This window comes from Protopterus annectens, chromosome 6.part0, assembly GCF_019279795.1.
Source record: "Protopterus annectens isolate FY-2018-M chromosome 6.part0, PAN1.0, whole genome shotgun sequence".
Taxonomy (NCBI): domain Eukaryota; kingdom Metazoa; phylum Chordata; order Ceratodontiformes; family Protopteridae; genus Protopterus; species Protopterus annectens.
This window is the reverse complement of record NC_056737.1, coordinates 1,719,494,972-1,719,520,210: the sequence shown is the minus strand read 5'-3', so window position 1 is coordinate 1,719,520,210 and position 25,239 is coordinate 1,719,494,972. Positions and strand designations below refer to the sequence as shown.

The window sequence follows — 25,239 nt, the reverse complement described above, 5'->3', positions numbered from 1 at the left end:
GCATAAAATAATACATGCAACTCAAAAATGACAGACAATCTTTAAAGACTGCAGTTTGTGTTTTTAATACTGTCATGTATTTTCATAGTTTCAACAGCTGTCAAGTCATTCTGAAAAATATATAAATACTAGTTAAAAATGATTAATAAAAAGAAAACATGACTGATGTTACAACTGTATTATGGAATCCATTGAGTTTACATCACAAAGATGCATTCAAATTAGGCAGTGGTATTAGCCAGTGACATTGTGATCTGATCTAGCTGGTAATAAACCTCCTCAGTCAAATGTAGGACTTCGCAAGTCACTGGCCTAGTCATAACAGCAGCAGATGTTGACAGACTCAAGGCTCACTTTACAAATTCTCAGTGTATTCCTCTGTGTGCATGATGACAGCTATTTTAAGCATTTTCCTGACTTCTCTTGTTCTTCTAAGTGGCACTCTTTGGAAGCGTGTGCTATAGTGTATTGAAGAAGTCCATACAGAAACTTTCAAAAGAATAATACCCCATCTGTTATGAGTAAATGGATGGGAACTTAACTGATGTGCAGGCATCAGAAGCTACTGTTTGTTCTCAAAACAACAGCTCTCCTTCATTCACCTAGGCACCATCTTATGTGAGCTTTTCATTTTGAATCTGGAAATAACAAGCCTGAAAAGACAGGAAAGGATATGAGAATATATTTGGATATCCTAATAATTGCTTGTTACTACTTAATTTCAGATTACAAAACAAAAACATCAATCGTTTATCACAAATATGACATGACACATTTTACTTAACTATTTTGTACTGTGATGTCACTTGCAAAAGAATACTCAGCTCCTTTTCCCAGATCTCCTTCGGACCCATCAAAAATAAAGAATTACATGTAAAACATTTTCAAAAAAATATTGTTCTGCAATCAAATGCTTCCCCGAAATCTTCTTTCCATTGCATGACAAAGCAATGGATCATCTTGCTTGAACAGGATCAGTGCAGAATCTTCCATCTCATTGAGATGTCATTAAGAATATGTCATTGCAGATATGTACATGCAAAAGGGAAGACAAATTATTCTGTCTCCTTGTTCTTTCCACCTAGAGCACTGCTGACTCTGACTAGAAGAACCTGAAATTCAAGAGGTCTACAACAATACAAGAGGGAAGGACAGTCTAATCTACTGGTTTATATTGCAAGTTCAAAGTTAGGGACGTGAAGTTAAGATTAATTCTTCAGAGTGAGCCATTACCCTCATAAATGCGAATTTTTTGTATAACAGATCTGTACTTACCATATGAGTTGATCTGTACTGAAGTCCTCCATTGTATATCACTGTTGTACCATCCTCCTCTATCATCTTCAGCTCTGTCTTTTCTTTCTTGTACTTCAGAGTGCATGTACTTCACACATGCACCTCTGAAGTTAAATCCAATCCACTCAGTGAGGCAATAAAGTGAAAAAAAAACACAACATACAACGCATAACTATATGCTTACCCAATATGCAGAAAACCAAAGTACCTGCTCTAGAGGGTTCCATAACAGATCAACTGAAAAAAATGGATATATGCCATTCATATCTGACACTGAATGCCCTCCACGGTGGGTGGCTGTTGGGAAGAATTCCAATCAGGGAAAATAACCTCCCAGGAGGAAAAGCCAGAAAGGGCAAATAATCAAAAACTTAAAGGCAAGATCTTATACCAAAGAGGTGTTAAATGTGGCTTGGCTTCATGAATAATGTTTGAGAAGATGTGAAACAACCAAGTGGCCACAGTACAAATGTCTGCAAATCAGACATTCTTCAAGCAATCACTAAAACATCCATGTCTCTAGTGGTGAGACTTTTGATGGCAGCATTAGATAATGGTTAGGCATCTTCTAATAGCAGAACACAATGCAGATAGCAATCCACTTGGATAGGGCTTGCTTAGTAACAGTTTCCCATTCCCATCCCTGGAGCAAACGAAACATAAAGCTGTTAAATCTTCTAGAACTCGTGGACTCTCTTCAGGTAAAAACCTGAGTTAGCAGTACAAGCCCACAGTTTGAATGCCTGTTGTCTCCCTAGACAGTGTCCTAGAAAGAAAACCGGGAGAGCAAATGGACTCTTGAAACTGAAAAAGAAATGTTTGTTTTTTTTTATCATATCTTGATATCAAGTGGAAGACTGATGCACCATTCTAAGAATTTATCACATGTACTTTAATTTCTTAATGCATTTGAAATGGCTTGCATGGGGACTGCCATATCAAGAAGATTTTTATTTGCTTTTATTACCTTCATCTTGGTTCCACCATGCAGTCTGTGGCAACATAATATGACACAATATAAATGAAGTATTTTTCTCCACCAAGATACAGTGCAAGTGCTGTGAGTTGCTGACTTCCTAGCTGGTCCCTGAAAGCAATGTCAGTTTTTCTTTTTAACAGAATTAATCTCATCTGTGATGACTGTAAGCTTCTAAAATGCATTTCATTGTCAATTTACATTGTCTTTAATACATAGCTGACCAGCATGGATTTGTAAGTATTCACAGACTCTTTCCTTAAAAAAAAAAGAAAATCTAGATCATCAACCAGCACTGAAAGTTGTCAATCCAAATTAGCATCTCTGCTCTTTCATCTGTGACTGACACTTTCTCTTCAAAATGCTAGTAAGTTAAATGAAAGCTTTTTACAGACTGTATTATTCTTACTTCCCTTTAATTTTTGTGCAGTTACATGGATTTAAAAACATAAACACCACTTTACTGGCCAAAAAAAAAATCCTAGTTTGTTCATACAGTGTTGCAGTATAACTTACTCAGGTTCTTCATGTACAGATTTTTCCAATAACTAATTCTCTAAAATAGACTTGCACTTTGTCATTAATGTGTGCACTATAGCACATCATCGACTTAAGCAATGCAGTCTTGGGATGAAAAACTGTAGGTGGTGACTTAAGAGTGGAAACTACAGTGTGTGGGATTGTCTACCCTATGCCAAGCAGGCTAAGTCTATCTCCTTTCTAAAACAATGTCAAATATCAGCAAGACAAAATTTGAGAATTTCATAATCTATGGCAAGGAAGCAAATGGAAGTGAAGAAAATGAAAGCTGCTGAAGTGTTTCTTTGCACTAAGCTACACGTGTATGCTAATACTGGGAGTAAAAATTAACTCTGGAATATGGATAACTACATTAGAAGGAAGAGTCTTCCTTTAACAAAAAAACTGTCACCACTTGTTGCAAGAAATATATGAAGATTGTAAGAAACATTCCACCTTTATCAAAACTACATATGCTCTTACAAATAAGAAGACAGGAACTCCAAGTTCATGTGAGCACAGGTGATAATGATTTGGGTGCATGTCTAGGCTTAAAAAGGCCCTTGTGGTCATTAGCCTAGTAAACACCTACGAACCTCTAAGTTCTTTTGAAAGATGTTTTTCCTGGTATAAAAAAAAAAACACAACCCTCAGGTACATCTGCTGAGTTGAAGACTCCACAGCACTGTGATTACTTCCAAGACTCCTGCAAGATTATCTGGTGAGAGCAGAAGACTCAGACAAAGCAAACACTGACAGACTGTTCTCATTCAGTCATAAGATTTCTTCTTTGGCTTGTAGTGGGAAAGTTTTCTGAACTGTCAGGGACCTCAAAATCTATTCAAACCAAAAGGAGATGAGAAGAATGAATCTGAGTTTTTTATAAATGTGGCGATTCTCAAGGCAAATTTCTTAATTCATTGTTTAATCCTGGTTTAGTTCCCATACTATCTACATTTGAGATGGAATGTGAAACCGATAATTATTTAGCACTCACCAAGTCACCTAGTAATCATTTTTATAACTTGAATTTATCTGAAGAGACTGTGCTGAAACAGATTATGTCTTACATATAAGTACCTGAGATTTACAAAGGATGACAAAAGTGGATGCACTGTAATTATGGTTTTATGACAATTAGAGCATACTTGTTTAAACCAAGTGGATTGCTTTGACAGGGCTTTGTTTTATGGATATTTTATTGATTTCTTTTGTTTTTTCTTCTTCTCTTTTTTGATAAATGGTAGGATGAATGATGTTGCAGTGTTTTATTCAGGGTAGTAGTAGTTTTCTTAAATTTCTTTTAATGCGGACACCAATACTTTCTTTTTATGTGTGGTAGTACGATTTAATAAAAATTCTTGGTATAACAGATATTTACTGTATGGGCTGATCTGTAGGGAAGTCCTCCAGTGTAAATTACTGTTGTGACATACTCCTCTAGCATCTTCAGCTCTGCTGTATTTTCTCTCTTGTATTTCATATGCACCACTCAAAGCAAGCAAAAAAGTGAAACAAAGCAACATACAATGCAACACACACAGCTGTAACATCAGTCATGTTTTCTTTTTATTAATCATTTCATTTTATAGAAGACCTACTTTCACTAACAATTATATTGATGCCTCTACTTTAGTTACGAAGAAAACTGTTACCAAATGGCAAGCAATAAGGTCATCTACGCTGACCTTGGATGATGACATGTTTAATACTGAGGCTGAGAATTTTATTAGTCTATTTGCGGAAACAGGCTATAATAAGATCCTGGTGTCAAATGTTGTGATAGATGTTAAAAATAACAAAAAACAAAAAATGAGTTGTATCCTGTCCACTAGTACAATGAATAGTTTTTACAATGTTATTGTTTTCAATAATATAATCAGGTGTAGTTTTACTATACAGCATGACTATAAAAGAGCTTTTGGTTTAACTGTTATTGAGATAGTTGGTAGCGAGAATTTCAATATTTTAAACAATTAGAAAGTGATTTTAGGCAATACTGATTAATGAACATTGTTGGTACTGCTCAACTTAAAGCAACAGAGGATGTCACCATGGCTTCTGTAAATGGTGTAGATATATTCATGTTGTACCATTTTCCATTTTAACACCTGTAGATAAGACTATTTTTGTCAAAGGGCGATTTCATTGTAACAGTCCCATGGTTAACTGTGCTATCTGCACATCCTGTACTTCATTTTATATAGCAAAACTAAGTGTAAATTCAGCAAATACATTAGTGAATATACTCATGCCATCAAGGCAGAGAAATGAAAATAACGCTTTGTTTACACATTTACTTGTGTGTAACAACTGTAATAATTTTTTTTAGAGCTTTAGCAAAAGTAATTCTAACTCCTGAGGGTGGAGATGTAAATAACTTGTTAAAAGTCATAGAGTTAAAATGGCAAGTTACGATTAGCAGGTAACTTCCCCCCATGTTTAAACAATGCGTATGCACTCTGAGTGAAAGAAATGTGAACTGATGAAATCCGACTGGATTATTTTATCATATGATAAAATTTGACAAATATTTAAAGCACATTTTTAGATTACTTACTCAGTTCTGAGGAGGTCTTTCTTGATGAAAGTGCTTAACTGAGTTGTTACATTAAACCATTTTGGAAACAATTATCCTTTTGTGGTGATGTATCTGTTGTAAATGTATTTGTATCTGCTGACCACCAGGGGAGTTACTGAATTCACCACTGTATTTGGTTCTGTTGGAGACAGGCTTATCAAAGCACTTATTTAAATGAATATAAAGACCCTTGGCATACATGATTACATATTAATTTTCCATTTTGGGGTTAACAGGGAAGAATATTGCAATGTCATTGTACAATTTTAAAATAATTGCTTTTATGAATTCTCTAAAGAAGGTGAGAGAGGATGTTCTGAGAGTAAAGGTAACCAGTCAGTGGTCAGACATAACAACTGAAAGACCAACCATGGTCAGGCAGCAGTCATGAGCAGAGTTTGAGAGAACTAGGTCCAGGATATTTCTGCCCAGGGTGGAGTTATGGATAATTTGAGTCAGTAAACTTGCCTTCACTCAATCTAAGAAATGCTGTGTATATCTGAGATTAGACGTACAAGTACTCCAGTCTATGGAGGGACTGTTGAAGTCACTAAGGATCAGAGATCCATCTTTAACAAAAATGTTTTCTAGGAAAGCTAAGGACTTAGCAAGGTCATGTGGGGCCACAGAAGGGGATCTGTAGCCAGCTACAAGCTGAATGTCCGACTCATCTAATGTCCAACTTATCCAATGTGAGGTGGAGTTCAATGAGCTCATTTGGGGGGTCACTGGGTATCACTTTGAAAAGGATGAAATCCCACAGGAATGCTAAAAGTTATCAAGGTCACATGGGGCCACAGAAAGGAATCTGTAGCAAGCTATAAGTTGAAGCTCTGACTTATCTAATGTGAACTAAATTCAATGACCTTATTTGGCAGGGGATTACTGGATATCACTTTGGAATGAATGAAATACCTGACAAAATCTGACACTCCATTATTTCTAGTGAGCTTGAAGGTGAAACAGGCACAACATCTAGGCATGGGGTGTGCTTCATTGTATTTGAACCATGTCTCAGTCCAAATACAAACGTAAACCATCCAGATTCAGAACTGCCTCAAGATTGGCCAGTTTGTTATTAAGTCTGTGGTATGGAGAAGGGCCAGCTTGATGTTGGCAGGTTTAGGATTTAATTTGTTGGTTAAATTGGGAGGTTTATTAGATGAATTCTGGATAAAAAAGGCAAAATGGGGGCAGCAAAGGCTTTAGCTAGTATGTAAAAGCCCTTAAAAGTGAGGTGTAGACCATCCTTGACAAAGCAAGTAGAAATGTCATCAATCATCATAGTGGACCACCTGGAAAGACACCAGCTACTTTAGTCAACTGTCAAAGACAATTATCTTTTTTTTGAAAATAAACATCACTTTTAGTGAAGGAAGAATACCACTTAAGAACAGAGTCTTATCCATGACTGAAGCATGCCTAGCAAATTCCAGCAAGTCCTTCTGCTTTGTCTTTCATGTGTTTCTCCAGCATGAACTATGACCATGTCATAGTTATACTTACTAGAAGAAAAGACTTTAAGGGTTCTTAAGATATCAAATGTTTTCAGAAGTTGATTTACTATTGCTGGGCTCAGGGATGTTTTCTTGCTTGTGACATGTTGATGAAGGGGAATGTGATGTAGATGTTTTTGGGGTGGGAGTCAGGTTCATTGACACCTGCTTTTATGACTTCTTGGAGACATAGGTAGCAATTTTCTAACAGCATCAGTATACAACTGTTTTGCACTAATAATATGAGAATGTTGCATTTGTAAGACTGGAAATGAAACAGTATGAAACTCACTTCATGCATGGAATTTTGAGAAGGCTGCATCCATATCAGCTATGTGTTCACACCTCTCACACATGAAATCAATTTGGTTGAACAAGATTTCATTTTCAGTGAGCATGTGGCAGTTATTACACTGCCTAAGGATATCAAGTGCTAGACAGCTGGCAATGGAAGGGACGGTAGACTAGTGTCTCTCCATATTGGCCTGCACTATTATTTATAGGTTCTTGGGGGAAGAAAGCATGAGGAGGAAGGAAGGAGGAAGACTATGCAGTCAAACTGAGTCTGAAGAACATTGTAATGAGCAGACCCTCACAGCAAGCAACAAGTTTGTGCAAGTCTGCACAATTCCAGAGATCAGCACAAGCCATTAAAATTCATGGCTGGTGGATGCCAACCACCCAAGAAAAGAAAGGAGGAGGATTTGTTTTGCACTGATGACAAAGGGGAAACCATCACCTGCACACTCAAATCACTACTTAGCTGCAGCTATGCCAGCAGTGTGTTTAGCACAGCAGAATGAAGCTGACTTCAGTATAAACCAGACAACAAATGGAAAAAAAAAACAGCTATCATTCAACTACACACTGCTAGGCTACCCAAAAATATCATCAACGTATCATTATGCGTACATGTACACACACACACACACACACACACACACACACACACACACACACACACACACACACACACACACACACACACACACACACACACACACACACACACACACACACACACACACCACAGCCTGGTTTGTCTGACTGAAACAAGAGGGGCGTTTTTTTTTTTTATTTTTGCTCCCCCTCTACAGTTTTCAAGGCCAGTAGTCTGCTGAAGCTTCAGCTGTCTGATGTGGAGCACACCCTAAAGATAGGACCGCTTCCTTGGACAAAAGAAGACACAGTGATCTCCTAAAACAAAAGTTAAAGACTCACAATGCATCAGCTACCAAAAAGGCTAGGCCCACAGTGAGAACAGTATGGACAGACCACCAACTCAATCAGCCATCAGAAGGAGCTGTGAGAGTACTGTGATATTAGATTCATAGACATTACAATATCTACTGCACTATCCAATCTCAGGTGTGGTAAGGTGCAGTAGGGCCTGAGCCTGGACTCTCTACTGTATCTTCACCCAGGCTGTCAATGGAAACATTCTTGTTGACCAACATGAAGTGTCCAGCTTTGCCTGGACAGAAGCAAACATTTGAGTGTAGCTCACACAGGATTTCTGCAACATGACACAGACCTCAAGGACCTGCAACCACAGCATGGCCCAGACTTGGGGAACCATCAGGGAGTATCTTATCTGGACTACAATGACTAAACACATGTAAGTCCATCTTTAGTGAGACTTTCAACAAATTGGCCAGCACTTCAAAAAATGTCCTGTGTGCAACTGGCACCCAAAATGGCAACATTCTACGTAAAATGGTACTAACCTAGCACAAGTAGAAGGAACATCAAGTATGGGCCTCAGCTGGTGGTACAGGAGAAGGCAGGAATATCATATCAAGATTGAAGGCCCTTCTCTGTAAACAACTGTAAGATATTATTCACCTTTGTGCACTGGGCTGGCCTGGCTAGGAAGAGGAGGAAGGCTTTTTGGGGCATGTACAGACTTCCTTTCCAGTAACAGAGATTTGTTAACCGACTGATTAAACAGAATCTTCTATTAGAGTGAGCATTCAAGACTGACTGCTTTAGCTCTTCTTTGAAGGAGCAAAGCCTTAGCAATGCCATCTATAAAGGTATAGCCCAAGCCTGATTCTCTAACCGCAATAAAAGTTGAAAATGGAAACATGGTAGTGCATTATGGAATCTGAGCACAGCAGGTCTTGACCAGCTCCTCTATTAACCAGATTCTGGGAAAGCTGAATGTTTCCACTGCCTTATACACTGGGGATTACTGGAATCTGGACAAGTGAAACAAACCATTAAGCCCTGGCATTTCAGAGAACATCCTTTTGATCACCATGTCCAAAGCTTCACACTACTTTTCAGGTGATAAGACTATGTGGTCTCTAAACTGTATAATGGACCCAAAAGATCGCACACTAATCTGTTCCAGGATGCCTAGTCAGTATCTCACTACACTTACAGATGGGAGTTTTTAAGTCACCTGCATTTTTGGAAACCAAGGAAGTAGTATCAATAAGATTTTAGGCTACATAAATGTCATTCCTGGTGCCAGATACTATGAAAGGATAACCCAAGCTTCCTCCTCCTGGTTTCTTAGCTACTAATTCATGCATTTCTTGTTCTGAGACAAATGAGGGGGAGGAACAAAGTCCAATCAATGCTGGACTTCAGAAGCCTATGGATTTGACTAACACAGGATGCAGCTGGGAAGAGGCTGTATTTTGCAGACATTGCAATATCCTTACCCACCTTAGAGGTAATGGTCTCACATACTTTGACACTAGCTTAGGTGGGCTTGTACATGGCAAAAGAGAATGGGGGTCACAACTGTGACAGGCACACATTAGATATCAGGTGACAAGTCATAAAAAGCAGGACAATGTGGTAGGTGAAGGGAACAATTGAGAAAAGGGCTAGTTTAGGTATATCCTTAGCCTAACAATATTCTACTCCCGTGCTTAGCCCAACATAACACTGTATTCACATTTAAGAGAACCCTTTAACTTTTAATTTCCTTTCATACTTCTCTTCCCTGTGGGAGTGCCTTCTGTGTGGAGTCTGCATGTCCTCCCCGTGGTTGGGTAGTGTTCGAAAGACATGCGTGTGTAACTGGGCGTGCCTTCGTTGAAGGTTGGGCGTCAAGCTGGCAACTCTGCATTTCGTAAAAATCTACTGCCAATCATTAGCTGACCGGAGTTCCGCTGTGGTGACCCCTTACCAGGAAAAAGCCGAAAGACAAACAAAAACAACTTCTCTTCCCTTGTCAGTAATCTACAAGTTGTTTCAGTTGTATTCACCCTTTTCCAGATTTGCATATCCACATTCTAGTTTTTGTCCACAACCACTTCTTCCCACTTCCATGACCTTAAAAACTAATGTTCACAAACTGATGGAATTTTCTGTAAAAATTAAATATGGGTGCATATATCATTACTTTACTGATTAATTTATATAATCATGCTAATTTTATGAATCTTTTCTCCTCTGGGCATCCTTATCCAGACAACTTGCTTAGCCAGACAACCTCACCTGGTGATAAAAATAAATAAATGTAAATAAACACAAAATGTGCTCCCACTGCTGAGAGAACAGGTCTCATCAAGTGTTAAACTGCTTGATAATACAGCCAAACCTGTTAGCCTTGGTGTATGAGCTGGCCCTTGTCATTATGGCCACCAAGCAATGTTAGACATGGGGTGAGGACTAGAGAAAGAAGACCAAAGGGACAACTCCCAGACAGCAGTTAAGTCACTTGACCAAGCTAAAGGGCAATAGTTATACAACAGGATGCAAACCAAACATGGTTTGTGGAGGTTTAACTCTCACAAGCCACTTGTCATTCACCAAAGTGGAACAAGGGCAAGAAATTGTGCTGACTTAGTCAAGCTTGTATAACACTGAGACTGCAAGGCCAGATTTGACAAACGGCTTACTCTATAAGTGTGTGATCAATGTCTGTCTTCTGCTTCCTTCACTTTCTGGCAGTGTTTTATCATACATCATAGGCCTGAGGCGAAATGAGCGATAATCCAACAGATTTCTGTTCTGGGCATTCTCGTCATCATCTTACAGGATGTAAGGTAGATTAAAAGCTAGGTGATTGGGATGAAGTAATGGCTGTGCCTTGTCAAGTGCCTTAAACAGTAAAGGCCACAAAGGTGCTGATACTGACTCACACTTGGATGGATTAACTTTCCTAGGTGCTGAAAGAAGGAACGTCTTCTTCATGAATATCAAGATTAAGATATAAACTATGAAAACAGCAGAAAAATGATGGACATAGGAACCAGGCATTGTCTCCTAGTGCAGTATGTGATGGTAACCCTGTGCACTGGCACAGGTCATGCACCCTCTCCAAGCATGGAAACCTACAGTAGCAATGAAAAATATTCCAACTGGGGACCACTCAGGAAGACATACAAGACTTCTTATTTTAGGGCAGAGATCCAGACTGTAGTTGTTTTGTGACAATATGCACCAATGTTCCTAGTACAAAACAAAGCAATGTTCTTTGCATACTACACTCTGAAGTTCCAAAGTACAGGGGACAGAGGTAATGGTAATCACAAACTGTCTTCTAAGACACAATTTCAAATCCTCTGCAACAGCTAGTTCAATAGTTGATAGTTGAAGTCCCTGGATAGAGAAGTTTTTTTTTTTTTTTTAATCACACACTGCCTCGGATGTATAATCACTTTCAAAATCTGAGTAACCAGAGAGTGCTGAGACAAAGTCTGCCCCTCTATATGATCATAGAAAGCCAAAGAATTAATACATTTATTTATTTATTTATTGACACTTGTTAACCAGGTTAGTCCAGCTGGGCTAGAAGCCCATTTTCAGTGGAGACCCGAGGAGAAAAGCTCCAGTTACAAAAACAATTTAGTACTGTAGAGATTCACACTCCAGGAATACTATTACAATACAGGTAAAAAAAAAAACAAGCTCCAGTTACAAAAACGATTTACAGTATTATACAGATTACACTCCATGAATAATGCTATTACACTACAGGTATAAAAAAAAAAAAAAAAAAGGACAAGTGGAGAGAAATTATACAGAAAAAATAGGCAAGTAGCAATGCACATAAATAGCTAAGTCAGTAGCAATAAATGGGCTAACATTGTTTAGAGATTACAATTTCTGGATAAATACCAGTAGGTAACACAGTGAGAAAGGTTGAGATGATACAAGTGGACATATGAGGGGAATGAGATATAGACAAAAAAAGGAGGAGTTAGGTAGGGTCCTGATAGGGGCAAGTTTTGTTGTTAAGCAGATAGAGTCTGAGCTCTTTTTTAAAGTGTAATGGGTGGGTAATGGAGCGTATGTTTAAAGGAAGTTTATTCCAAGCTTGGGCTATGGAACATTTATAGAGTAGTTTGCCCACAGTTTTCTTTGGTTTGCAGATGTCAAGGAGCTACTGGTTTGAAGTGCGGAGGGACCTAGGAGGGAGTGTAGTTGGATACCAGGGAGGAGAGACCTGGGCAGGACGACGGTTTGTATAGTACCGAGTGTATAATTTGAAATTGTGATAAAAGGAGTAGTTTGGGGAGTTCAAGACATTGGAGGGAGTCGAGTGCAAGGCAACAGTGAGATTTGTAAGGTGAGTTGGTGATGAACCTTGCTATTTTGTGGTATGCTTGTTGTAGTTTGGACAGGGTTGTGGACTGTATGTTAGTTAGGACAGGGGCAGTTACAACAAAATGATCCACGACTCAGCCAAAATAATCAGGAAAATAACCGACAGCATAGCTCCAATAACAGAGAAGAAAGTAAAATCTTACAGCCAAAATAATCAGTAAAATAAGAGACAGCATAGCTCCAATAACAAAGAAGAAAGTAAAATCTTACAGCTGCTACAGAGAAAATACTTTTCTGGGGTCTTACAGAGGACTATCTGTCCATGTCAAGAAAAAGTAAGACTTCCACTGGGATGTCTAGTAGGTGAGCAGTCGACCCTGAAAGAAAACAGTCTAAAGAGAAAACCATCTTGCCTACGAATAAGGGCTCTTGCAGTTCAGTCCAAGACTGACATCTGGATGGCAAAATATAGAGAAAGCCTGGAAAACTATGCCTCTGAGGGAGGCCACCAGTAAGAGATAACGATGAATGCTGGCCTTTCTGACTAAACTAAGTCACCAGGTGTGGGTATCAGAAGAAGGGGAGAATATGTAGGGAACATCCCTGATTCAGATTGGACATATCCAGTGTCCATTTCCATCTGCTCTGGGTACACAGCAGAGCTTTGGAAGACCTGCAATTTCTCTAATAGCAAACAGATCAGTTTTGGTTATGGTCCAAAACAAAGACCATCTTACCACTGCTGGGAGCCCAGCAAATGACCAACAATATCTTGGCACTGTCAGCATGTCTACCGGACTTGTACCTCTCTTACAATGAGGACTATAAACAAACCCTCTTCACTTGGCAGTGCTAATCGACTGTAGCATCCAAGTAGCCAATACAAAACAGTGAGTCTATCATGTGACTACTGCTGTTTTTTTACATAAACCTCATTAGTAGTTTGTTAAACTGGTTCAGATGGAGTCCAACTCTGTAGAGGATGAAAGCACTTACCCAGTATTATTTCTTGCTACATTTTTTGGTGATATTGAAAGGTTTATATTAACATTCTTTATACATTTTTATTTGTCTCTCAAACCACAGGAGCTGTTTCTAGCATGACCACTATCAAACATGACACACTGAGTAGTCTACTCCCAAACCCTAAATGCATCAGTGCAAAAGGAGAAACTCTTGTTTATTTAAAAATGCACCCCTCATTTATTTGAAAACCTTATTTCTGCAGGGCTGCCTGACTTGTATAAAGAGAGCTTCCAGGTTCAAGAGATGATCCAGAGCAGGAAAGGTTAGAGTTATCACAAATTCAGCAGACTGATGTAGAAATTTTTATGTGAAGTAAAAGAGAGCCCTGGACAACTGCTGACCATAGCTGGACTTGTAAACATCAAGAAAAGCATCTGATACAAAGGAATTCTATAGAGGTGGATGAAGAAAGGATAAAAAAATCTTTCATTGCAAGAGGATCCTCGCCATGCTAATGAAATAGTAACTGGGATCACACTTGAGAAGCAGATCCAACAATGAGTGGGAACTGCAATCACAGGCAGGTAACAATCCAGTACATCACTCTCATGGACACAAGACAATTAAACCATAAAACTGTCAGTTCTTATGAACCCCAGAAGTCAAAAAACAACCAAGACATGGATATAGCACTGCAAGGAAATGTGAGTAACAAACTCCTGATATTCTAAGCTTCTATAAAGAAAAGGAAAGCTTGACGGTAACTTCAGCTCTACAGTACAAAGTACAGTTGTGTAAAATCTTACCATAACAGTAGATGTCCTTTTCTCTGTTGCAGTATTCATCACCTCTGGAATCTCATGCCAAGGATAGCCCAACTTCCAGCCAGTATACTAAAGCCTCTATTATCTAGGAGTGTTGTATGGCAGACTTATGCTCCCTATGCACGCATAGGGCATAAAAGTGATGTACGAATGCTTCCAACCCAGAAATGAGGTGGCCCAGAACTAGGACCCCAGTGGAAAGAAGAATGTATACACCCAACAAAATGGAAAAAAAAGGGGGAAAAAACTCTCAGCCAGAAAGAAAATACCATCCATGGAAAAGAAGAAAAATAACTAGGGGTAGGAAGGAGGGAGTGAATACTGCAACAGTGCAAAGGAGGACATCAGTCATCCACTGTTAAGGTAAGATTTTACACAACTGTGCTATGGCCTTCCTTATTACTGTTGCATCATTCATCTCTTTTGAGAGAGTACAAAAACTACTGACAAGATAGGGAGGATGAAAAGTAAAGAGTAGTGCACCACAAGCCCATGAAGAATAGCTTTGGCAAAACCTGCCTTGGCTCTGGAAATGGCATCCAATTTGCAATGTTTAGTGAATTGTGTGAACAAAAGACCAAAGAGCAGGTTCAAGAATGGAGATGGTGTCCAAACCTTGAAGAAAGCTCCCGAAGAAGCCACTGCTCTAGTAGAATGAGCCCTAACAGAAGCAGAAAACTGTTTCCCATATAAAGAATAACAAACGGAAATGGCCTGGGAAATCCAGGAGAAGACGGATTGCTTAGAAACTGTCAGACTCAATGCCCTGGTATGAAAAAAAAACAAAAGGTTGGTTAGGCTTATGAAAGGCCTTTGTCGAAATAATTCCAGAGCTGTCTATGCAACTCCAAGGAATGAAGAAACTTCTCAATAGCAGACTGTGGAGTAACAGAAAAGGGAGGGAAGCTTGACAGACTGATTAAGGGACAGCTCATTAACCATCTTGGGCAAAAAAGAAGGATTCGTATGGAGAGACATGCTGTCTCTATGAAAGAAAAAAAAAAAAGAAGGGACTGCCAACAAGGCCTGGATTTCAGACACCTGTCCAGCAGAGGTCAAAACAACCAGAAAAACAATTTTCCAGGAGCAGTTTTGCAAAGAAACAGCAGCAGCAACATGCTCAAAAGGAGCAGTTTTTTAAGGACAAAATAAAAATCCCAAGGGGGAATGGGTTCTCTTGGGGGTCTGATATTAAGGATGCTTTTTAGAATTGCATGACCTCAAATCAAGAGGCAAGAGGAGGATTCAGTGGCAGACAGTCAGATATTGTCGACAAGTGAGCTTTCATTGAAGAGTATGCCAGACCCACATGTAGCAGTTCACACAGGTAGGAAAGAACCAAGGGGACCCCCAATGAAATGGGATCCTGGTGAAGCTTAAGACACCAGATAGAAAATCTCTTCCACTTGGACATACATGATTTTCTGGTAGTGGGTTTTCTAGTCTCCTGCAGAATCCTAAACATGTCCACAGAAAATTAGCTTCATAAAGGCATCAAAATCCTATCACCCAAGGAGTCAGCTGAAGAGTGGACAGGTGAAGGTGAAGGAGAAATCCTTTCTGCTGTGTGAGAAGGTCCATGCAGTGAGGTAATCTGTGAGGGTTGCCCCTGTCCAGATGGAATAAGAGGGGAAACCGGTGCTGTCTGGCCTAAAAGGGAGTCACAAACAAGATTTTTGGAGAGTCCTTCGCGATCTTGAGAAGGACTTTGAGAAGAAGAAGAAGGGGAAGAAAGGCATAATGAAACAATCCTCTTCCAACACAAATACATGGCAACCATTTTCCAAGCAAAAGGACTTGGGACTCTGGAACAAGAACTGAAGGAGGTGCCTGTTCAGAGGAGAGGAAAAGAGATCTAACTTGAGGAATATACCACTGATGAACTACATCCAAAATCACATCTGTGTGAAGCATCCGTTAGTGAGGCTGTGTCCAGGACCTGCTGGGACAATCTGCCACAAAAATGCACTATGAAGGTATGTAGACTGCCTGCTGGGTCACCTGCAGATTGACTGACATTTCACATACTCTGTAGCAGCTGTAAGACTTCATGCCAACCCCCCCTCCTTTTTTTATGTACCACATGGCTGCAGTGTTGTCTGTATAAACTGTCAAGCAAATGAATCTTCAAGGTTTCTGAAGCAGCTCCCCACCCTAGCTCTGAGGCATCCATAAAGAGTTCCTGGTATAGCTGAGGAGAATGAAAAACACCATCTGGATTGAGAGATATCTGTTGAATCCAACAGTGAAATTCCAGTTTGATATAAGGGAGCAGAGAAACTATTTAGTCTAGTGGGTGGTAGGTGGAAGCCATACTGATCTTAGATAACACAAACTTCCTCATATGAAGCCTCACTTAGGGAAGCATTGGGGATGGTAGAAGTCATGAACTCTAGGAGCCCTGAGAAACTCCCTGGCTGGGAGACAGGACAGCAAAAAAAATAATTTGAGAGAGAAAAAAACCCTGGAGGCAAGAAAAGAAGCTAGCATTGGAACAGCCTAGAAAAAATGTGATCCTGAGGTGGAGTCAGCATTGACTTTTGAAGGTTGACAGTGAACTCCAGGCTGTGCAATAGAAGCTGGGAAAAATGAAGATCCAGCACAAGGTTCTTTTGGGATGGGTTCTGAAGCAACAGGTCATCCAGACAGGGAAATATCTGAATGGTTTGAAACCTGCAAAAGGCGATCACTGGAACTAGGCACTGGGTGAATATCCTTGGGGATGTTTAAAGATCAAAGGGCAAAGCAGAGAACTGAAAATGCGAGGAAGAAACTTTCCTGAAGAGAGGTTGCTAGGAATATGAAGACAAGCACCCTTTAGGTCTAGGGAAACTAGAGAGGCCTGGGGAAGCAACACAGGAAACAGAATCTGAAGAGAGAGCATTCAGAAAGATGGGGCTATAAGAAAAGTGTTCAGAAAGAAAAGATCCAGAACAGGTCTCTAAGACCCTTCTTTCCTAGGGACGAGAAACATTCTGGAATAAAACCCTAGCCCTGTCTCTGTCTGTGGAACTGGTTGAATGGTACCCTGGTCTAACAGACTTTGTAATACCACTGGAAAATGAAGATGATGTTCTGCAGATGGTTGAAGGATACCAGAGAAGGAGGGAAGGATTTTACAGGCCATAAAGTAACTCTGCCTGATAATGTATAGAACCCAAGAGTCTGAGATGAACTTTTGCCAAGCAGAGAAAGCCAAGGAAAAGGGAACTGAGGAAGGGAGGGCTGAAAGCCAGATGGCTGCAGACTTGTCAGGAAAGGACTGCTTTTGGGGGCTAGGTGTTTGAGCAGATTCATCAGAAAACACACACCTCGGAGCTTTCTTACCCCTAGAAGACTATCTAGACAGTCTACATAAAAAGGCAGTCTTACTAGGACAGTTCCTCTGAAACCTAGGAGTGGGAGAAACAAAGATGTGCTTCAAATTTTTCATGACCTTACCCAGATTCTGCAAGGTGTTAAACAAGTCTGCTACAGCAGTGCTAAACAACTCATCTCATCCGAGAATTCAGGGTCCCTTGACCTTTTGGGGGTAGAAGAACCAAAACCACCTGAGGAGGCTTTAAAGCCATTAAAGCACTGAACAAGCCTTAAGTGAAGTCCTGCCATTCCCTTTGTGGTAGCCATTACACCACATGTTTAGACTTCTGTTTTTTCTTCAAGGAGACATCAGACCTGACAAAATGGGATGGTTCAGACCACTGCCTGGATTTGATCAAGATACCTGGCACCTCTTCCCTGACAAGGATCTGAGGAATCCAATTAGGCCCCTTGGAGATAATCAACTGTGGTTCCTTCTCAACATCTGAGGCAGACATCTGCAAGGCCTCAGAGGACATACGAGACATATTTTGTTTGCTGGCCTCTGGGAAGGTCATGGCAAAAGAAACTGATGGCGATACCTGACTGTACTCCAGGTTCTCACTCACTTCAAGAGAGATGTCTGGTGGAGGCTGGACAGCAGCAGACTCTGGCCTAGATTTCTGGGCCTTATTGAGCTGTGGTTGCACCTCAAGGTGAGCGGATTCTGTCATGGTACCTTGGGTCAACAGCTTCAGCCATTGGTTCTCAAGATAAATGGAAAGTGAAGAAAGATGGCTATGTAAAGTCTTAGGTACAAAAGCCTGACAGATGGAACACTGAGTGTGGTTGTGAGATGCACCCAAGCAAAACATGCAGTTACTGTGGTGGTCCTTACAGCTAATCTGCCTCCCACACTGACACTTCCCTTTCTTGGATGACATGTAACACACTGAAAAATAAAATAAAAAACAAAACAAAACAATACTTACCTTGAAGATGTAGGCTCAGTACAACCAGCAAAGTGAAGAGCATTCAAACCAATGGACAATAATGGCATTTGGACTGGCAGCAATGAAGTTCTGGGTTGGGAGCATTTGTATGTCTCCTTTATGCCATACACTTGCGTGGAGAGCATGATGTACAACACTCCTAGGTAATATCTTGGCAGGAGATCCCAGAGATGATGAATACTGCAATAGTGATACAGCAAGACATCCAAGAATTGCTTCTTCAAACTGATGGAAACACCTAAAGAAAGGAGACAGGAAATAATTCAAGCCGGCTCTGACAACCAAGGATGACTATAATGGAGGTGACCTCAACTAATCTTCCCAAAAGGAGACCACAAAAAAAAAACTTTCATCTTTGCAGGGTCTCTGCCATCATAAAACATTTGGCAAATATCCAAAGACTGCATAAAAAAGTTGAAGTGAAAGGTAGGAAAGAACCAAGGGAGCCCCACTGAGTCGTGAAATTTCTGACTGCCCAACAAAGATCAGTCATTCTTATTAAAGCCGTCCACTGCCCTTCTGGCAAAACATTCACTGTAGTACTCACTTTTGCAGTTCTCCCATTTAGGAAGATCACAAAGGACAAGACAGTATGCTGGAAGAAAAGAAATAGGAAACAAGGCCATGAAGGACAACAGAGGTAAATCCTGACCTGGCTCTACACGCTACTCCTGAAATGTCTATAACATTATTTGATCTAGAATATGTACACAGTAGTCCAAGTTGCTGCTTCAAAAACAGCCTATGTGGTGAGTGCCCTGAGGAAGATTGTGGTGGCTGCAGTGGATTTAGTTGAGTTGGCCTTGATATGCCCCAATATAGCTTTATCATAAGTTAAATCACAAAAAGAAATACACTGAGCATGCCACTTAAAAGGGCTGCTTATGTATTGTTCTGCCTTATTTCCCTTTTGCAAAAGAGACGAACGGCTGACTAGATTTTCACAGTTCTTCAGTTTGGTGTAAATAATAACAACTGTATATGAACACCAAGAGAATGAAGGGTCCTTTTTATTTTGCTCTATGGGTTTTGAAATAAACCTGGCAAATGAATGGTTTGCTAAGGGACATCTCATAAACCACCTTAGGCATGAAACAAACTGTACAACAGAAGGAGGAAAATGATGCGGAATAAGATGAGGTCCCAAGACTGGAAAAACTCCCTTATCAGCCTCAACAAAAAGTTGAGATCCCTCATCAAATCCTCTAAAACTAGCTATGAAAACAGAATTGCAGCAGATAGTAAAGACAACCACAAGGCCTTCTATAGTTATGTAAAGAATCTCCATGGAAATACCCAGATCTGCTCTGAGCTACTGCACAATGGTGCCTCCTATACCGAGCCAACAGATATTGCTAGTATACTGGCCGACAGATTTAGTGCCAACTTTACCCCAATCACAATACCAGTAGATTGCCAGGCACCCAGTATTACTGCTGCACAGGTTAAAACAGCACTGTCCATGGCCAAGAATACAGCTTCTATGGGACCTGACAATATCCCTGGCTATGTTCTACATGAACTACAGAGTGAACTGGCACCTCACCTGTGTGCCCTGTTCAATCACAGCCTCACCTCAGGCTTTGTCCCTGCTGAATGGCGCACTGCTACAGTTATCCCTCTCCACAAAGGAGGAGCGACTACAGACCCTGGGAACTATCGCCCCATTAGCCTGAGTCTGATATGCAAAGCTATGGAGCACATCATCATGGACCTAATAAACAAGGATATAGGGAATCTCCAAACTCTGGATCCCACACAGTTTGGTTTTGTGAAGGGTAGATCATGCCTGCTCAACTTGGTCGACTTCTTTGAGTCAGTCACCAGAGCTGTGGATAAAGGCAAGGTGGTTCATACAGCCTACCTTGATCTGGTCAAGGCTTCTGATACCATTCCCCACTCAGGAATCATAGAAAAACCTCACTAAGCTTGGCGTCAACCCCTATATCACTAGGTGGGTTGCAAACTGGCTCACAGATAGAACCCACAGTGTGAAAGTAGCTCACTCCAAGTCAGACTGCCGACTAGTTCTGTTTGGTATCTACTTCTCTGAAGTCCAGGCCAATACGAAGGGACTCTGGTTGACAAAGTTCACAGACGACTGCAAGTTGGGAGCTATTAACTCCCTAAGTGATGTTGACATCCTACAGAATTGCCTCACTGAGACCAACTGGTGTCAGAACCATGGCCTTAAGCTCAATGCTAAAAAATGTGTCGTCATCCCCTTTGGGAAAAACCTGGTTCCCATGAATTACCACATTGACGGTAGTCCACTGAACACAGAAGGCGTTATAAGAGATCTGGGAACACAGGTTGACAGCAGCCTCTCTTTTGATCACCACATTGCCAGTGTGGTCAAAAAGTACTTCTATGTGGCACATCTCATTACTAAGAGTTTTGCATCCAGGAAGAAAGAAGTCATTGTCTCCCTCTACTCTTCCCTCATTAGGCCGATCAAGGAGTACAATGCCTCATTTGGCATGTACCTCACTAGACACCTGAAACAACTTTAGAGGCTGCAAAAGTACATCACAAAGAGGATCCTAGGCCTTAAACACTTGTCCTATATGGACAGACTCAAAAAACTCCAACTATTCTCTCTCATATCTCCTACTTAGAGGCGATCTCTGCTTGACTTACAAAGCCATGTCTGACCCAGCTCTGTTAGAAATGCTACATCTAAAGAAATCCCAATCCCTCCCCATCACATACTCCACAGACCTCAACCTCATTACCACAATTAACAGAATATGCTGGAGGGACAGGATCATATCCCAGAGACTGCCCATGCTATGGAATAGACTTCCCATACATGTCAAGCAGAGCACCTCGCTGACCCAGGGCCATTAGCCTAGTACACACCTATGAACCTATGGTATGAGGGGGTCACAACCTGTTCTGGTGAAGCATAAGGAAAGATTCTTTGCACTTTAAGGCTTAAAGTTTAGAAATTCTCTTAGTACAGGTAATAGCAACCAAAGAACAATGCTTTCCAAGAGAGAAACTGACCACTAGCTAAAGCAGTTGGTTGAAAATGAACCAGAGTCAACCTTTTTTTAAACATTAAGATCCTATTAAAAAGCCATCTTTTTGGTGATCTACAATGGAGAACCCTCCTTCAGAAACTAACAGTCAGCTTGTAAAACAAGGGTGGCTCCATGGGCTGGGCAGGCTGAAATAGTAACTGTTTGCACTTTCATAGATGCAAGGACAAAGCCAGTTTTGTAAAGGCTTGACAAATATTCCAAAACCATAGTCACTTTTGCTTTATTTGGGTCAATGTCCCTGGATTGGCACTAGGAGGACAGTTTTTTTTTTTCCATTTAGCTGGACAGAGGAAATTAGGCCTGCCTTTGCCAAAAAGAAGCTGTAAGAATTATTTATGGCTTTTTATCCTTGGTTATCTTCCAAGCTTCTGAAGTTGCTGCTCAACTGTCTCAGTTGCCTGTTCAAATGAGAGCCAAACAGGTGTATTCCTGGTACACCACATATCCTGGTAGGAGTCAGAAAGATATCTCTGTGTAGCACCCATTCATAGGGGTAAACTTGAGATCTACTCAGTATGTCTGCCAGAACATTTTGTTGACAGGGAATGTATGCTGCAGTTCTACCAGGTTTGTACATCTAGTTTACAAAGAAGATATGAATGAGTTCCTCCTTGTTTATGTACCACAACACTGTGGTGGTGCTTGTCAGTATCTCAAGAACTCATTTCTTTAAGATAGTGGTGAAAGTCTGTAGAGATAGAGTGGTCATCGTCTTTTTTTATGTTTATGTATGTTCTCTTCATCTTGTCATCCAGTTACCTGAAACTGAAGTACTCTCACATGGAGAACTCCAAGCTAGTTCCAAAGAATCTGTAGTAAGGGTCATCGTAGGCTGAGTTGCTTTGCAGGACATCACTTGGTTTTGGTTGCACTGTGCTATCCCCACCTCAAGATTATCTTTCTGAAGAAAGGGGAAACTGTGATGATGGTCTCTAATAAATGAGTATGCTGACACCATCTGTTTCTCTGGTACCACACAAGCTTCTTTATGTGTAGTTGGGCTCCATTACACTGTAGGATGTCATGTACACCACCATCCTAAGTAATTTCCTTGCTGAAACCTTCTTTTGTTGCAAAATGTTTTGGAGACATAGGGTTAGATAGGACATTTTTTCCTTTGGGAGGAAGGTTCTGTGAAGGGTGGTGTTCAGACATTCCCTCAAAAAGCCAACGTTTGTTAAAGGAGTCAAATTTGATTTTGCTTTGTTGACAGTGAGACCCAGATTCCTGGAGCAATTCAAGGAGAATGCCAAAGTACTGAGAATGCCCTACAGGACCTCATCAGGATGTGGCATCTTCTAGGAAGGTGTAAATCTAGATGCTATTTTTCTGACAATCGGCAACTACTAAAATCAGGCATTATGTAAAGACTGTAGGTGCAGTGAACAAGCCAAAAAGCAAAGATGTGACCTGGAAATGTTTTCCCTCGGCTGCAAGTCTGAGAAATTTTTCTGTAACATTTGTCACTGGGGATATACAGATAGGCATCCTTGAGATCCAGAGTAACCACAAGGGTCTTAAGTGAAAGCAATGGTAAGTTTTTGGAACACTAACATTTTGAATTCTGGTACTTTGAGGAGCTTGTTTATATAGGACCGGCCCAGAACGGTTCGCAATGTGACTTCTTTCCCTGGGACTAGACACAGCCTTGAATAAAACCTTGCGTCCTTAATCTCTAGCTTGGACACTCTCTGCATCACTCTTTTTAAGACTGCATTGATGAGGTCTAACTGATCTTTCAGGACAGAAGAAATTTTCTACAATCTGGAACTATAATTTGTAGCCCTTTTGAAGAATGTTTTGTATTCAGTGATGTTGGGTTACACTTCCCCAAACTTTTCACTAAGCAGATTAAGTGCCTTCAAGCATTCTCCGAGGGGAGGACAGTAGGGAAAGGCAGAGATGGGTAAAAGATAATAAGAGAGAGAGGGAGGGGCAGCCTGACAGAATCATTGCTGATCCCTATGGGGATCTAGCCCCTGAGCCCCCATGCCTCCCATTTTCTTTTCAGCTTTCCCTTTTTCCCATTGCCAGATCTGTTTCTATCTTGCCTAAGGGCCAAGACTTAGCTGGATAATTCCTTCTGAATTTAGGAGCTTGGGCCAGAAAAAGTTGTTTTAAAGAGTGCGTGGTCTTGTGCTTTCCCTCATATCTGTAGAAAACTCTCTGAGCAGGAGTCTGAATAGTAGTCTAAACAGGAACTCTGTGTCTAGTATTGTACAAAAGAACTCCATCTTAACATGATCTAGAACAGGTGAATTAGCAGCAGGGCATGCCTCTAAACAGACCCAGTACCTGTTACCCTGTAGTATGCATCCACTGAATCATAACATTTTTTGGATAGCTTGGCAACCTGAGTAGAAAAGTCACAAAGTTCACATATCTCTGCCTTCAGAACCTTATATCATGAATTTTCTCTGCTTTGGCCCTAATCTTTTTTAACAGAGATTGCAGATAAGAAAGCATGCAGGACTAGCAATTCACTGCTGTGACAGACAGGGTAGGAGAACTGTAAACCTTTTTCCAAAAAAAATTGGTCAAATACTCTGCTCTTTCTGTCAACTGGGGTTTGCATCTTGGATGAAGCCAAAGTTTCTCCCTTGCTGGACCAGCCAAAGGACTCATATAAAAGAACTTGTGGTAATCTGTGACCCTATAGAAGTGGTTAAGTTTCCTAGAAGTGGCGGGTGGAGGGAGGGTCTGGCTCCACAGATGCATAACAGGCCTAACCTACAGTACTTAGGATGCCTGCCAGATTCCCTTAGTGACCATTCCTCAACCTTTCTTTACAGAAAACACATACACACACAAAATAACAATTTCTACAAATATATATTTAGCACTAAACATTTCTCCCTCTCTGTCTTTAACCTATTACTTCAACAGTGACTGGTCACCACTTAAACACCTCCACCTTGACCTGGCTGTCCAATATTTCAACACCTTCCTTAACATACTTAATAGACTTGCTCCCACTAGGAAGGTTCGCTTAAGAGCCAAGCAACTACCATGGTTATCAAATGACACCAAACTGCTACTTAAACCATTACCTCCCCTACCAGGATAAACAAGCCTAATAAGAAAGAAAGTACCTTAGATTGGATTCTCATAAATAATCATCTCCAGACATATGAAGCTGGAACCCTCCCTGATGATGCAAGTGACCACTCACTAACCTACATCATCAGGCTTAAATCCAATCTACCTAATCCAACCATATCTAGGATAATTAGAACCAAGAAAAACTTCAACCCCGATCTCTTCCAGGGAGAACTAAGAGCATGTAACTGGTCTCCCTTAAAATACCTCACACTGGAGGAAGCTGTCAATTACTTTAATTCTAACTTCCTAGCCATACTAGACCACCATGCACCAACCCACTCTGTTAGAATGAAAACTAAATCTGCCCCATGGCTTTCAAAAGAAACCAGGCAAGAAATCCATCTCAGAAATAAATACTGGAATAAATATCATTTAACTAAAAACCCAGTAGACCAACAAAACTTCAGACAGAAATGAAACTAAAAAAGCTATACTTTCTGACAAAAGAAACTACTACCTACAATTCCATCAGACTCACCATAATAAACCAAAAAAGGTTTGGGCGAGTATTAATCAATTATTACACCCAGGTCAATCCATCACACCAAACCCACAAGGCACAGACCAGGAGAATCCCAAGCAGACTGCTAATGCCTTTAATACCTTTT

General features: G+C 40.5%; 1 protein-coding gene across 2 annotated transcripts in view; it reads right to left on the bottom strand.

Annotated features, from left to right (window-relative positions):
• Window positions 1-40: 40 nt before the first annotated feature.
• Window positions 41-25,239, bottom strand: part of ALS2 (alsin Rho guanine nucleotide exchange factor ALS2) — a 2,167,716-nt gene continuing 2,142,517 nt past the window's right edge. For both annotated transcript variants that reach the window (XM_044075110.1, XM_044075111.1), the window contains one exon: window positions 41-653. In XM_044075110.1, coding sequence (XP_043931045.1) covers window positions 615-653 — 39 coding nt within the window. In that variant the 3' untranslated portion in view covers window positions 41-614. The remainder of the gene's footprint in view (window positions 654-25,239) is intronic.